Source organism: Austrofundulus limnaeus, unplaced genomic scaffold, assembly GCF_001266775.1.
Source record: "Austrofundulus limnaeus strain Quisiro unplaced genomic scaffold, Austrofundulus_limnaeus-1.0 Scaffold48, whole genome shotgun sequence".
In the NCBI taxonomy this organism is placed as follows: domain Eukaryota; kingdom Metazoa; phylum Chordata; class Actinopteri; order Cyprinodontiformes; family Rivulidae; genus Austrofundulus; species Austrofundulus limnaeus.
The window spans coordinates 255,945-270,082 of record NW_013952450.1 but is presented as its reverse complement, the minus strand read 5'-3'; the positions used below and the strand labels follow the sequence as shown (position 1 = coordinate 270,082).

The window sequence follows — 14,138 nt, the reverse complement described above, 5'->3', positions numbered from 1 at the left end:
GGCCTGATGGATAGAGCTTCATCAGAGCTAAGCAACAAAAGAAATCTGAAGCTTCTATGTTGAACAGTTTGAGTTAAAAGCATTTTTGCCCCTCTTTGAAAGGAGTCCCCTCTTCAAATATGGGGTKTATCATAAAACCGTTGGCTGGTGCAGTGTAGGTCAGACTCATCTACAGTCCTGCCAAATTTCATGTTGATTGGTGCAGACTTTTTTGTGCTACGGTTGATCAAAAATCACTGAAAAAAAGAACAGTATGAAAACAATATGACTCCCGCTTCACATGCGGGGGTCATAATAATGTTACAACTAATCATGGATCCCTTTAAATTGATAAAATCCTGTTTTGCATAAAATGATTCCAGTCTTGGTGTGAGATGTTTGTTTTTGCACAGAAAGCAATTTTCTCTCTCTTGTGTTTTTCTTGTTAGATTGGGAGTGAGGAACACTTGCTTCCTCCAGTTGTGCTCAGGAGTGGAGGAAAGGCTGCGGCCTCTCGTCTACACCATCCGCTACTGGGCCAAGCAAAAGCAGTTAGCTGGTATGATGCAGTCCTTTTAAAACAATTTTTATTCCTAAAATTTGTCTGTTTTAGTTACTTATGCTTTTATGTTGTTTCGCTCTTTCGTCTACAGATGTCAGTAGAACCACACAGCTCCTCCTTTGATAAAATTCCCTCAACTCACTGATATTTTACTTTTATGTTATGCATTTATTAGTGCATTGTTATAGATCCCTGGGCAAAAAATGTCATCTCCTTTTGTGTACAGGCTCTGATATTAAATGAAATCTTATTAAGGCTATTCTTTGCTAAAAAGCACACTAATTGCCTTTCATTCCTCGGCCGTGTTTCACCTCTTTTCCTTTGAACTCTGTCAATGCTGCCGATGCACCTTTCATCAAGGAGAGCGTGATGACATGTAAAATTGCCATTTCAAGTCTAAATTGAGATCTTGAAGCGATTGCTTTGATCAGTGATGCCAATTTTCATCAAAACAAACAATGAAAGGAAATTATTGTATCGTAGAAATAAACTTTTTGACTTTAAAAGCAGATTTTGCAACCACAACATTTGAATGAGTCCGTGCCAAAGAGCGCTTTGTGGATTTATCAGGATAACTTCAGTGAAACTCAGACCACTGGAATCATCATTCCTACTGCTGATTCTAAGAATGCTTAATGCAAAAATGAAAAGTTTATCATTTTTGTACTGCTTGTTTAATCTCTCATACAACCTCAACTCTGACATGGGAGTAGCAACAGGTCAGTAGGATGAATGTGTATTAAAAAAAGAGCATTTACAGACCCTGAATCTCCCTGAAATAAAGATGAGCAGAGGTTTTCAAGTCTCACTGCATTAAAAACAGGTTTGTTCTGTTCTGGATATAACTTAGCCTGGCCCTTGCCTTCCTACGCAGCTCCGATCAGTTCTAGTTTCCCTTCACTGCTCTGTCTGGGATTTCTCCCATAGAGAAGGATTTCTTCTGGAGAATTTTACCTAGGCCAATCAGAGAACAGAACGTCGATTTTCTGCGCAGTGTCTGCTTGTAGTTTATTTTACCTGGGCCAATCAGCAAACAGAAGGTGGAGTTTTGAACGACATAGATTTTCTGCGCAGTGTCTGCTAGTTATTTTAGCATACAGCAGTGGATGAAGTGAATGAAGCCAGTCTGTGTTGACAAGGCTTCCAAAATTAAAATAAATTTGTCTGACAAAGCAGCAGCTCTCATTTACAGTTGTCTCCTTCAGCTCGGTACTTCTCTGGTTAGCTTCTTAGTTTAGCCTCCTTCACAGCGACATTCGTCGCCAACCGATCCAGTCATTTTAAACTTCAGCAGAAGCCCCGCCTCYAGCAATAATCGCTTCTCTATAGCCAAGAGTCCAGACCCTCGTACGAAGCAAAGTGAAGGACAAGGGTCTGGTTTTTACCAGGCTAATCCATACCCAAAATTAGTATATTTTAGTTCAGCACTTTGTGTTTCAATGTTCCTTTGTGGATAAAATATGGGTTTATGAGATTTACTAATTACTGCATTGTTTCTTTCTTTCTTTATTTTTACATTTTACACAGCATCCCGACTTCTCCAGAACTAGCGTAGTAGTACAACTGTACAAATGTTCTGCAAAATCTCATCATACCATCCCAGATCTGACGATGATTCTTTATGTCATCAAATCCTTGACCTGCAGGTAATCCCAGCGGCGCCGGCCCCCTCCTCAACAATTATGCTCTGACCCTGCTGGTCATCTTCTACCTGCAGAACTGTGATCCTCCTGTCCTCCCCACTGTCGACCAGCTCAAAGACATGGCCTGTAAGTGCTGCGCTCCTCAGGTTTGTGCGTGATAAGCGCACTGCTTGAAACTCTCAGCTGCACAAACATGTCTTAAAAATTGCTTGTTTGTCAGTTTATTACAGAGTAAACAAAGTCACAGAGTTCAAGCAAAAGCAAAAACTTTCAACGATGGGTTTAGCTGTTAGTCTTATAACCAGATTTAGTTGATTTATATTAATGAGCTGCTGAGCATCTGTCATCAATTCATTCATTTATTTAATTTACCAACAAACAAAAGATAAAAATATCCGCACGACCGAATGATGATACCGAGAACAAGGTTTTAATTGCACCGAGGCTGTCAAAATATTTTGCACGTATAAAAAAAATAACACACCAAAAGGAAAAGGGTTATTAAAAGTCTGGGTGGAAGCTCAATCACATCGCACACGCTGCTGTTACACACAGCTGCTTTTTTTTTACACTTGTTGGTATGTTTATGAAACAGTTGTAAGAAAATAAATAAATAGAACACCTTTGTTGGCAACTTATGCATTTTTAATTAAAACGGCATTGCCTGCAGAGATCATTCTTTACAGCAGGGATGTCCAAAGTGTGGCSCGGGGACCATTTGTGGCCCCTGAACTGATTTTGTGTGGCCCCTKACTTCAGTTCAAGTATTATACTAATATGTTTGCAATAAAAAATATTGGYAACAAAACAAATTATTTGTCTTTAAATAACCAGACTTGTAGCTTTTTCCACATCTATTTAGTAACGTCCACTCAGAAGCTGATTTTGCATGCACTTAAATCTGCTTTTAATTCATTTATTAAATTCATCTGAATACAGCAAGCATTTTCAACGAAAGAGTGACCTAAATCTGGGTCTTATTGATCAGAATTGATTAAATTCGGTTATTTTTTCCCCCAATTGAAACCTAGAAAATTGCAAAAATTCTTTCAATAAGGGAAACCTGCAAAACAAATTTAAAGTTGTGGATCTACATTAATTTACGCACCACTTTCCAGCAATAAATCCGACTACTTTATTTGTTTAATTAAAGTATTCAGTGCTTATTTTATTGTTGAGCAGGTAAAGGAAACATATTTTTGGCCCTCAAGTCCTTCTGACTTTATGATTTTGGCCCAACTGACAAAATGCTTGGACACACCTGCTTTACAGGGACACCAGGAAAATGGATGGAGTTAGCTTTATATGCAAACTGAAGTATAGAGGCAGAAAAATATCAAACCAGTCTTTTTGTCCCATCAGGAGTAAATGAATTCCAGCCAGACAGAAACCAAAGCCTTTAAAAAAATAATAAAATAATAATAATAATAACAGAGAGAAAATCTGGTTTATGTACCTCTAACATTTTGTTTGACTTCTTCAGGTGAGGAGGAGGAATGTGAGATTGAAGGCTGGAACTGTACTTTCCCCAGCCAGCCTATAGCCGTGCAGCGCAGCAGAAACACACAGGACCTCTGTAAGTGAAAGCTGTTTACAAAGAAGACAGATCTTTTTCTTGTGACACCTAAATGTAATGTGGCATAAGCTAAGATCTTAAAGTTGTAGACTACTTGTAATATTAAACATTATTTGAAAAATGTTTACTTCAACCGTAAGACATTGACTGTAAAAATGCTGTACGCTGTTTAGTTTTTATAAATTAAAAAAAAAAACACGGACAACGCCATATTATTTACGCTGCAAAGCTTACTGGGTAAATGATGTCATTTGCTTGTTCCTCCGATGCAAGGCAGCAACCTCAGTCCACCCTGAAGGTTAATCTTGGCGTACAGGTGCTATTCATAAAGTTAGACTATCATGAAAAAGTTGATTTATTTCAGTAATTTCATTGAAAAAGTGAAACTTGAGTATGATATTCATTCATTACACACAGACTGATATATTTCAAATGTTATTTCCTTTAATAGGGGCTTGCCATGCAATGGCAAATCCATTACTCTACACCTAGTCTTTCTTTATTTCTTTATTCTTCTTCCATCACTTTTAATGTGGCTGAAACCGGAGCATGCACCCCCACAAAGATCATATTAAAATGATCGTCTTGGAGTGGAGATGTGTGCTATTCAACAACTTTTTGATTCCAATTACTACTGCGGAGAAATTAACGAAAAACCGACCGCCACACACATCCTGCCTTTCGGACATCCGGACCATCAGAGGGCGCAATCCTCCCTTCATGCTATAGTGACAGAAGCAGCTATCTCTCATGTGACTTCTGAGTTTTAATGTGACACGCTACAATCTTCAGGTCTGTTCTCAGTTGGGTAAGTATGTTTGCTTTTATCTGAGATTGAAGCCTTAAAGGTTTGTTTTTTAATTTGCGGACGGTGTTGGCTCAGAGTTATACCTGTTGATTAGCCTTTAGCCTAGCGCCATCCATGCGGTTAAAATGTGTCATATTTCTGAAGAATTGTGCTTTATGTTTCTGCTACGTTTGTTTACACTGTAGAGAATGTTACTGCTGCACAATAATGTGCTACAAGAAGTTTATTTACTCTTTATAGTTGGTTTTCCGACGCAATTTGAACAGGATGCAACTCGTTTGGATTTTCAAAATAAGAGCGCAGTATCTAGTTTAATACTAAAAGTTGTACATTAATACTGCTGGTAACTTGACACATTAACAGCTAACATTAGCTTATGACTCCATGCTTCATAATAATTTAATGGTAACTAGTGAATGTTAAAATGTTTACTAGTTGAAAGGATTCTGCTTTATTTGGTTGTGAAATAGAATACCCTTCATAACAAAGATAAAAATAAGTGTATATAATTACTACACTGATCTACTGACATGTTTATGGATTTTAATACATTAATTAAATTTTATATTGAGCTTCCTGTAAACATAAACAACTTTCTGTAATTTGGAGAAACAGATTCTGTCAGAATTTCTATGTTTTGTTAAAACAAAATACTCAGATTATATATTTTTTCGATTTATATTTTAAATAAAATGACAGCTTGTTTAAAGAATAATGTGACCTTCAACCACAGAGTTCCAGTTCAACACAAAACAAAGTGTTGCCTTTAAAGGTTTCTATTGCTATCCAAACCACTTCCTGATCTTTGCAGGTGTAGCCCAGAGAATGTAACCTGAAGATACTGCAACACAAAGAAAAGTCAGGCCCTGTAGCTGGACCACATCCTGGTCCTGGAGGTAAATGCACTAAAAACTGTCAAATCTGCAGGTTTCAGTCAGGAGACAAGCAAAGGATAACATTAACAGCAATATTTAAGATGCGGTGTGTTTGTGTGTTCAGGGTCTGAAGCTCCTCCATGACAGCGGCGTGTTCTTCGGCCACCTGCATGCCTCGTTGTGGACAAGTGTGTGTCGGCTGGTGGACATCGAGAACAACATTCTGGGACTTCCCTACATGCTGCGACCAGCTTTCAGACGATTTAGGAAGATTAACATATGTAATCTGGATTAAAGTAGCTTGGATTAGTCGAACCAGCATAATCTAAACTAGGTTTTAAAGAAGAGATATGAATCCTAAAATACTGTATGTGCAGCTAAGTGAGAGATTCACAGATGAATCTTCGTTCTTATATGTTCAAATAAAGCATCGTTAGATAGCAAGTAATCTCTCTCTCTGATTACTAATTTGTACAGTGATTCTGATTAAAGCAAATCATTTTAACCCTATAAAATACCACTGATTGCTCCAAACTGGGTATTGATGACCTTTGTTAACCTCTGAAGAGATTTTTATTTTAGGCAGTTCTTAGGGGTTTCTGGTTTTCCTAGGCCAAGTTTTGGTTTCAAGTTAGGCACACTTGGGCAAGCCCCTTCTAAATTTCTTCAGAAATTTTCTAGTTTTGATGATTATAACTGACAACTAATGAAAATCCCAAATTCCTTGTCTCAGGAAATTAGAATAATCTAATTTTATATACATCATTACTGTCTTGGGAGTGTGCCGACGCAGTCAACGAACTGGGGAGAGACAGCAGTGTTACTGTTAAATGGGTTCCAGGACATACTGGCATTAATGATAACAAGAGAGCTGATGACCTCACAAAAGCTGGCAGTCAGGCTCACTTCAAAGGATCAGAGCCTGTTGCAGGTATCTCAACAACAGTCTGTAGGACGGTCCTACAGACCTGGATCAAACGTCAACACTTAATCCACTGGAGGGAGCTGACAGACTCCAGACAGGCACAAGAACTGTAAAATGGCCCAAATCTTAGGTTTGGAAAAGCTCTCATCATCCTGACAAGGAAAACTCTTTAAGTAAACTGGTTGGAGTCCTAACTGGGAACAACTTGCTCAACCGTTACAACATGGTGATGGGACTCCATGACAATGGTCTGTGTGACGCCTTTGGCATTGAATTAGAAACCTCTTTGCACTACTTAAACCACTGCCTGGCTCTGAGTAGTCAAAGGAAAAGAATTCTTGGGGAGCCGTTTATGGATCCTGAGAAGCTGTCAGTTTCACTTTTCACAAGTTTAACCTTCAGGTGAGTAGATCCTCTCGTCTGGAAACAAAAAGCCTTTCATCGGAGGTCCTAATAAACATCATTTACCCAGTATGCTTTGTGGCATAAATAATATGGCGCCCTCCATGTGACAATGTATTTTTTTATATAATTTATGAAAACCAAACAGCCTATAATATTTTTACAACCTTTGTTTTATAGTTAAAGTAAATGTTTATCAAATAATGTCTAATAATATAACCTATCAGGGTTCTCTTTACATGTCCATCTTAGACCTAACTGTTGGTCTTTTTGTTTTCTCCTTCCAGGCTCCCTGCTCTCAGGCTTCTTCTCCTTCTACGCAAAGTTTGATTTTGCCGCTAGTGTGATATCCCTTAGGGAGGGTCATACACTTCCAGTCGTGAACTTCCTCGACCAGACTAAAGAGGATGAGATAGTGCAAGAGGAACAGCGTACAAAAAGCCATCCACACCGTCCCAAACTTGGCCCCTTAAATCTCCTGGACCCCTTTGAGCTCTCCCACAACGTTGCCGGAAACCTGAACGAGCGCTCTCTGCGCAGTTTCCAGAAGGAGTGCCAGGAGGCCGAAAAGTATTGCCGCAGCCTGCAGTTCCAGCACAAGTCCACCAAGGGGAAGTCATGGGGGTTGGTGCGCTTGTTTACCCCACACGTGGAAGTCGAGCACAACAAGACAGAGCTGCCGACCATCAGTATCCCCTTCAAGCCGGCGGCGCTGCCCCAGGTGCTGGGTGACGAGCTGCACGTGACCGGAGATGTCTTCAGGCTGTGGTTCCGGAGGGTTTGCTCGGCTGTGGAGGTTGTACTGAAAACTGTTCTCAAGTGTCACGTTGACGCCCCCCAAGACAGCGAATTTAGTGAGGATGCAGCTGTCGGTGCTGAGGATATGGAAACGACATCAGCTTCCATCAATGCATCATTAAATGACAGCGCTGCGAGTGTTGAGTCTCAAAACGAAGCCAGCCCTCCACGCCCAGCAGACGTTGGCTCCAAGAGGCCTCTGTCTTCTGGCAGCGACGACACGGTGTCACCTCATGGCAAGAAGCCGAGGTTGGCAAAAAGGAGGAGGCCTGAAATCCCTCCATGGACCTGTGTGCAGAAGCACGCTGTGTGGGCTGGCAGGAGGAAAGTGCGAAGGGAGCTCATGAAAGATGCGGACTGTAAGCCAGAGGGCAGCTGTGTGGAGCTGGAGGCCCAAGTCACAGCTCACATCACGGAGAAGGAGCCAGAGCTCAGGGAGCCTGTGGAATTCAGAGTTCAGCTCCTGATGGTCGGCGGGACAGAAAACACCAAGACGCTGCTCAAGTTGGAGCCAAGCAACGACAAGGCGGGAGATTTTCAGGACTTCTTTCACTTCCTGGAAGGTTTCTTACCCAAGATGGTGGAGACAGTGCTGCTGAAGGAAGAGGGCAGTGCATAAAGTTCGGTTTCTGTTGCATCCAACAAATTTTCTGAAAACTATTTAAAACTGAGGACCTTCTTTGTGTATGGAGCGGTTTTGCAGAGTCAGCACTGTTGTGTGAATTTTACTCACTCGATCATCAGTTTTAATCACATAATTTTAGTTCAACAATGTGGTACAGCATTAGGCTGGCAGTGTATTCAACATGCTTCTGTCTGCCTGAAAGCCTCTATTCAGTCAGATCTTTGCTGCAGCAGCTGAGACAGATGAGAGTAATTACTCAGAGTGGCAGCCTGCTTTATTACAGCAGGACAACTGGAGCTGAGTGATGCACACAGCCCCCACGTGCTGATTAACAACATTCATCTCACTTTTTAAAKGGAAGTGACCAGAAGCAAGAGATCTGAGGGGCGTCCCATGTGCTAATCTGACACTGCCTCATGTTATTGATGGGATGTTTGTTTGGTGGTCTTCTAAATAAAGTAAAAAAAAACCAGAAGAACACAGGCCCATCTTACATATTTTGACAGAATTAATTACAAAACCTTTTTTATTACAACATGGGCAGAGATGGTCCTACMCGTAATTGGCGGAGGTCTTGGCGTGAGCGTAGTTGACCGTATTCRTGATTGGTGGAGTTGGTGTGTGGGCGGAGTTTTTCTTAACTGATTGGTCGGATTGACTTGTTTTGTGGAGCATTTTAAGAGCAAGCAGAAGTAATGGTAATAGTAAAATAATATGATTTATTGACTGTCTGTGTTTAAAACAGAACAATGACTCAAATAAAAATTATTGTTAACATGTAAACATAATTTATTGACTTCATATTTTATGCGGCAATCACCTTCCTGTCTCAAATTATGTCTAATATTTATATTCATATTGATTCTTAGCTACATTTTTACAGGCTGGTTAGGGATGTTTTGACTGAGCCATATTGTTACACGTCCCTCCACATGTTCAGCATTCAGTTTTCATGCAGCTTCCTTTCTCAGGTTTTGACTAAAATTAATCTTAAAAAACATAGGTGCTTCCTGCCCGACTCGACCAAGCTACTCCCCGCTGCCCCTCAGCTTCTTCAAACCCCACCGTCAGTCTGACCAATCACATTTTGGGCCAACTATGCCCACAAAATAAGAAACTCCTAATTAGTGACTGCAGAGACCTCCTTCTCTACAATCCTGGATATTCAAACAACAGAATATTACCCAAGTTGTGACAGTAAAATGTTTCAACAAAGCCAAACTAAAACTTGTTTCTATTATGTTAAGGATCATACGGAGCCTGTCTGGTTAAGTTAATGCATGGCCACAAGATAATTATTGCTGACATTTCTATGCAGAGACCTTTGATAGTTTACATGAACAAGTTAATTTTTTGATGTACTTCAGTCACTTGGGATTAGGCGTGAAATAATTGTTACCTTTATATGTTGCAGCTATAAGACACAGTTGATGACTGGAGTTGTCTTTGTAAAAAAAAAAAACTCAAAATGGGCTCCTCTCTTACTCTGTATACTCTTTAGATTAAACATACAAAAAAACAGTTAACAGTTACAAAATTATCTTGTGGTCACAAGTCATTACCTTTTATCCATTCTAATTTGTTTTATTTTATTTTTTAATGTCACCAGATGGGCTCCGTAGGATCATGATGCAGAATGTAAAAAAATTGTTTTTTTGGATTTTGTTAAAGCTCATTCTTTCACCTTTGCTTTACATCACCAAAGGGATTGGGACACCCTTCCTTCTGGTGTGAATTGACACACATTAAAGGTAGGGCAGGGAAAGGATTTAATTGTACCTTTTTTATTCTGGAAAGAAATCTCAGTGTGAAAATCACTTGGCCTTAACATAATCTGTTGTTACTTTGCTGCACCTGGTAATAACCTGGCTGTAAATGAATGATTGAGTGAGAAATACAGTATATATCATCTTTGCTGAGTTTCCAAGTTCATCTTAGAAAATTTTTTTTTGACCGTATAATTTTATTTTATATGAAACAAAGTGTTCTAGGTTCCAAAGAGAAGAATGACTGTGATCTCTTAGAGACAGTGGTGTCCATTATGTGACTGAAGATTCTGCTAAAACAAAAAAGGGTTTATTGTTACCCTGAAAGGTAATAAAGGGTCATTTTTGTTCTTTCTTCCTGACAAGTCTGTGTTGGTTTGAACAGGGTAATAAAAGAACCTGGTTTTCCAATCTTTGTTTCATACTGTTCTTTTGGATTAAAAACAAGCTTTTTGTCCACACATCTCTTGAACATCACCTTCCCCTCAATTTTTCTAGTGTCTGATATACGRCCACAAACACAGCTCTAAGCCTTGGATTTAAAGTGATTGATTTCAAAACTGGAGCTGTGTTTTGCTGTTGGCCCAAAACAACAAAGCCAACCTTTATTCAGCCGCTCAAATGAAACATTTTGTCCTCAGGTCTCCTGTAATGGAGGAAACAATCTGTTGAATTGGGATTCTTCAAAGGAACACGTGCAGTCGTGAGTCGTTTGTGACCAATTGCTCCTTTGCTGCAAACTGCTGGTGTTTTATTAGACTGCAGACTCCGTTTTACATTTAGAGTCCTTTTCGTTTGTCACATCGGTGTCCAATGAACAGATTCGGCTCCCTGAGAAACCTGAAACCTGCACAGCTTTTGGGAAACATTTACTCTCCTGTGAGGCATGAAGACATCCCACCAGCTGTGAGTCACATCTGGTTTATGATGTCTGATGTCAGTGCATTTCTAACTTATTCCGTCATCTGCACCTCTGCATCAGCTTCCTACCAGAGTGAAGTGCGTCTATCCCCTGAGCTGAAAGCACCACTGATTTTAAGGGGGATCATTTTCCAAACCTAAATGGCCAACTACACGTTTGTTTTTGCAGTTAAGGAGCGTCGTCTAGATGAAATGATCCTGTGTCGTCACAGGCTGCCAGCCCGCTGGTGAAATGTTTCAGGAACTGGTCAGCTTTGCTTTCTAACAAAGTAGAAAATGAACCTCACTCCACTGGGATCTAAATGAGGCAGCACGGTTTTTCCAAAGCAAACCAGAATCATTTGCTTTATGTGTTCATATCTGACATGTTTGGTAAAACCACAGCAAGATCATCCTCTGACGATGCATCAATGGCCTCCTTCGAAACCATTCAGATGTTCTTAGATTAACACTAGAGCAGCAGACCACAATTAACCCCCACATTTTGTCCCCTGTTTTGTGCAAACAGACCTGGATACATGAAAAGCACTCTGTTCATATTACCACACACACACATTTGAGATAAGGCTGACTCAAAGTGCATAATCATTTCCCCCTCTTGGTCATTGATGGCAGGAAGGAGTCAGACATTCTCCTGGGAGATAGTTCCTACACTTGAATAGACTTGTGTGCACATGTGTGTGCATGATTTTACCATTTGGATGTGGCGATGCAAAAAGGCAAGGACATCGGCTTTTAAAGCCACATAGACTACATGTAGACTACATATAGTAAGTAGATTGCCAACATGTGGACTTATTATGGGTTCCAAGACATAAGCATTACTATTGTGTGTAAAATATATCTCCTGTATCTTGTGCAGCTTTAAATTGTATACCAAAACATACTGCTCAATCAGGAATAGTACGCTTTGACTTTTCATACGTCCTTAGGTCGAGTGCACGCTGAGGCGTCCAAAAATTCTGCTATAGTTTAACTTCAATTCTCTTCTAAACTTGAAGTAAAGTCTCTTGTTAACTTATTATATCTCCTACAAAAAACAATGCGGGAAAATAAAAATTCACATATGGGACAGCAGTAAGTTGGATCATTTGGGGGGATTTGAATTCCCCCATTGTTAGAGATTTTGTTCATAWCTTTTATGGACAGAATTTCTCGGTGCAACCTGGGGGTGGAGGGTGTCTGGTTCTTTAGCTTCCATCTCTGCTATTTGCAGATGAWGTGGTCCTGTTGGTGTCATCGTGCTGTGGTCTTCAGCTCTCACTGGAGCAGTTCRCAGCAGAGTGTGAAGTAGGTGGAATGAGGATCAGCGCCTCGAAATCTGAGTCCATGGTCCTCAGTCGGAAAAGGGTGGATTGCTCTCTGGGTTGAAGTTCTGCTTCAGGTGGAGAAGTTTAAGGATCYTGATGTTTTGTTCACGATTGAGGAAAGAATGGAGCTCTGTTAACCAGTTTGTCTCCTATCCTCACCTATTGCCACAAGCTTAGGGTAGTGACCGAAAGAACAAGATCGTGGATACAAGAGTTTCCACACCTCAGTGTTGAAGAGTTTTTTTAGAGCTGACTTGGTTTTTGCACAGTCATTGTTTGTTCAAGACTTACTTTTCAGTCTGTTTTTGTCTGCCTCTCATTAAGGCAGTGCCAGACTCATGTATGTGGTTATCATGGGGACCATAATAAGCCACTGGCAGCAGCTTCACCATTTTGTTTGATCTCAGTTTCTTTACCGTTTTTCTATGGTTGGTAAATCAAAATATAAGCATTTCCCCCCTCTTTGCTTAGATTCTTACAAAGCTAGGTTGGAATTTTGTGCTGTAGCTGTTCTTCAAAATAGCTGAACAGTTGCTAAGTCTTACATAACACAACCCTCGACATCTGAAGGTTGCAAAAAAAAGTTGGTGAAACTGAAAAAGATCAAAGAGTGAAGAAAAAGTTGGACAAATCAGTGACTTCCCACTGCTCTTATTATGAAGCCTTGATTGCAGCTCAGACGCTGACCCCTGTCTGGGAGCCCAAATGGCCCTTCAGGAGTGCATTAGCCAGGGGTTTATTGGGCGGTGACAACTTCAACTGTCTGCCCTTTTCCTTTATCGAAACGGTTAGCTTTTCACTGTTTACCTATAAACGCTGGAGCGAGCTAATGAGTTTGTCTTGTGCATATTGTCGCTTCTTGCCATTGACTTTTATGGACGGTAGCTGGAATGCAGATAGGTGGATTACTGTGGCGGAATTAACTAAATGTTCGAGACAAGCACTGTTAGCCGCAGGTGATTACCAGGATGAGCGCAAATGGGAGACACTTTAATCAAATGTTTGATCAGGTTTCACCAACCGGCTCTGCTGTTAAAAGCCGTTGTGTGATTTCTTCAAACAAATGTTTTGCTTTTCACGCAATAATTTGAAAACAGCTTGATGTGAAGATTCTAAAATAGTTCCTCAATTTCAGCTAGAAATACGGCACAATAATTGTTCAGAGACAGCCTGATCAATGTGTGAAACCACAGTCCACTCACAGCCTTTATGTTCTCTTTAACTGCCTGCTTCTTTTGGTCTCAGCTCCACCGAGACCGTCAGCTGGGATTTATGTTCGAATCAAGGTGTGTTTTTGACTACGGCTTAGGGACCGAGACAAAATAGCATTCTTCTTTGTGTGTCTTAAAACACCAACAAAAGGCTTTCTTTTCTGTGTTCCAACTGTGTAACTTATTAGCTGTTTCTGTAGCCTCTCAGAAATAAGCTTCTGGAGAAACATTTGAAGCTAAAATTCAGACGGTATGTCTGCAACCTTTGTGGTAAGAAAAAATGTTTCTGTGAAAATGCATCATGAATGCTTATAATGCTGAAAGATCTTTGCATAAAAAAATTACAAAAAAATTGTAATTTGTTGTAAAATAGCCACAAACCTGGAATTAGCAGAAAAGTAGCTAAAAAGTAGCTGAAAAACCTGAAAGCACAAAAAAGCAGGAAGAGAACATTTGCTCAATTGAACAGTAAGAAACTGAAATGATCACAAAAGGGTGTTTTTAGCTGAAAGAAGATACAATTAGTTGAAAATAGCTAAAAAGTAGCTTAAATTGCAGAAAACTAAAATAAGCATAAAAAGTTTAAATTAGCAGAATAATGCTGGTATACAGTGGTTTGCAAAAGTATTCATACCCCTTGAACTTTTACATATTTTGTCACATTACAACCACAAACATAAATATATTTCACTGGAATTTAATGTGAAAGACCAACACAAAGTGGTATACAATTGTGA

The 14,138-nt window shown here is 40.0% G+C and overlaps 1 protein-coding gene and 1 long non-coding RNA gene across 3 annotated transcripts in view; both read left to right on the top strand.

The window, feature by feature from the left end:
• Nucleotides 1-8,677, top strand: part of tut1 (terminal uridylyl transferase 1, U6 snRNA-specific) — a 12,990-nt gene extending 4,313 nt beyond the window's left edge. The window contains exons 7-10 of the mRNA XM_014008115.1: nt 429-538; nt 2,188-2,310; nt 3,668-3,760; nt 7,058-8,677. Of these exons, the coding sequence (XP_013863569.1) occupies nt 429-538; nt 2,188-2,310; nt 3,668-3,760; nt 7,058-8,187 (1,456 nt within the window). The 3' untranslated portion in view covers nt 8,188-8,677. The remainder of the gene's footprint in view (nt 1-428; nt 539-2,187; nt 2,311-3,667; nt 3,761-7,057) is intronic.
• LOC106517343 (uncharacterized) lies at nt 3,767-5,841 on the top strand. 2 transcript variants are annotated; one of them, XR_001310198.1, is made up of 3 exons: nt 3,767-4,568; nt 5,380-5,464; nt 5,568-5,841. It is a non-coding gene; the product is annotated as an uncharacterized LOC106517343 (long non-coding RNA). The 2 variants fall into 2 exon arrangements; XR_001310197.1 differs by having other exon boundaries at nt 3,767-5,464.
• Nucleotides 8,678-14,138: the final 5,461 nt, after the last annotated feature.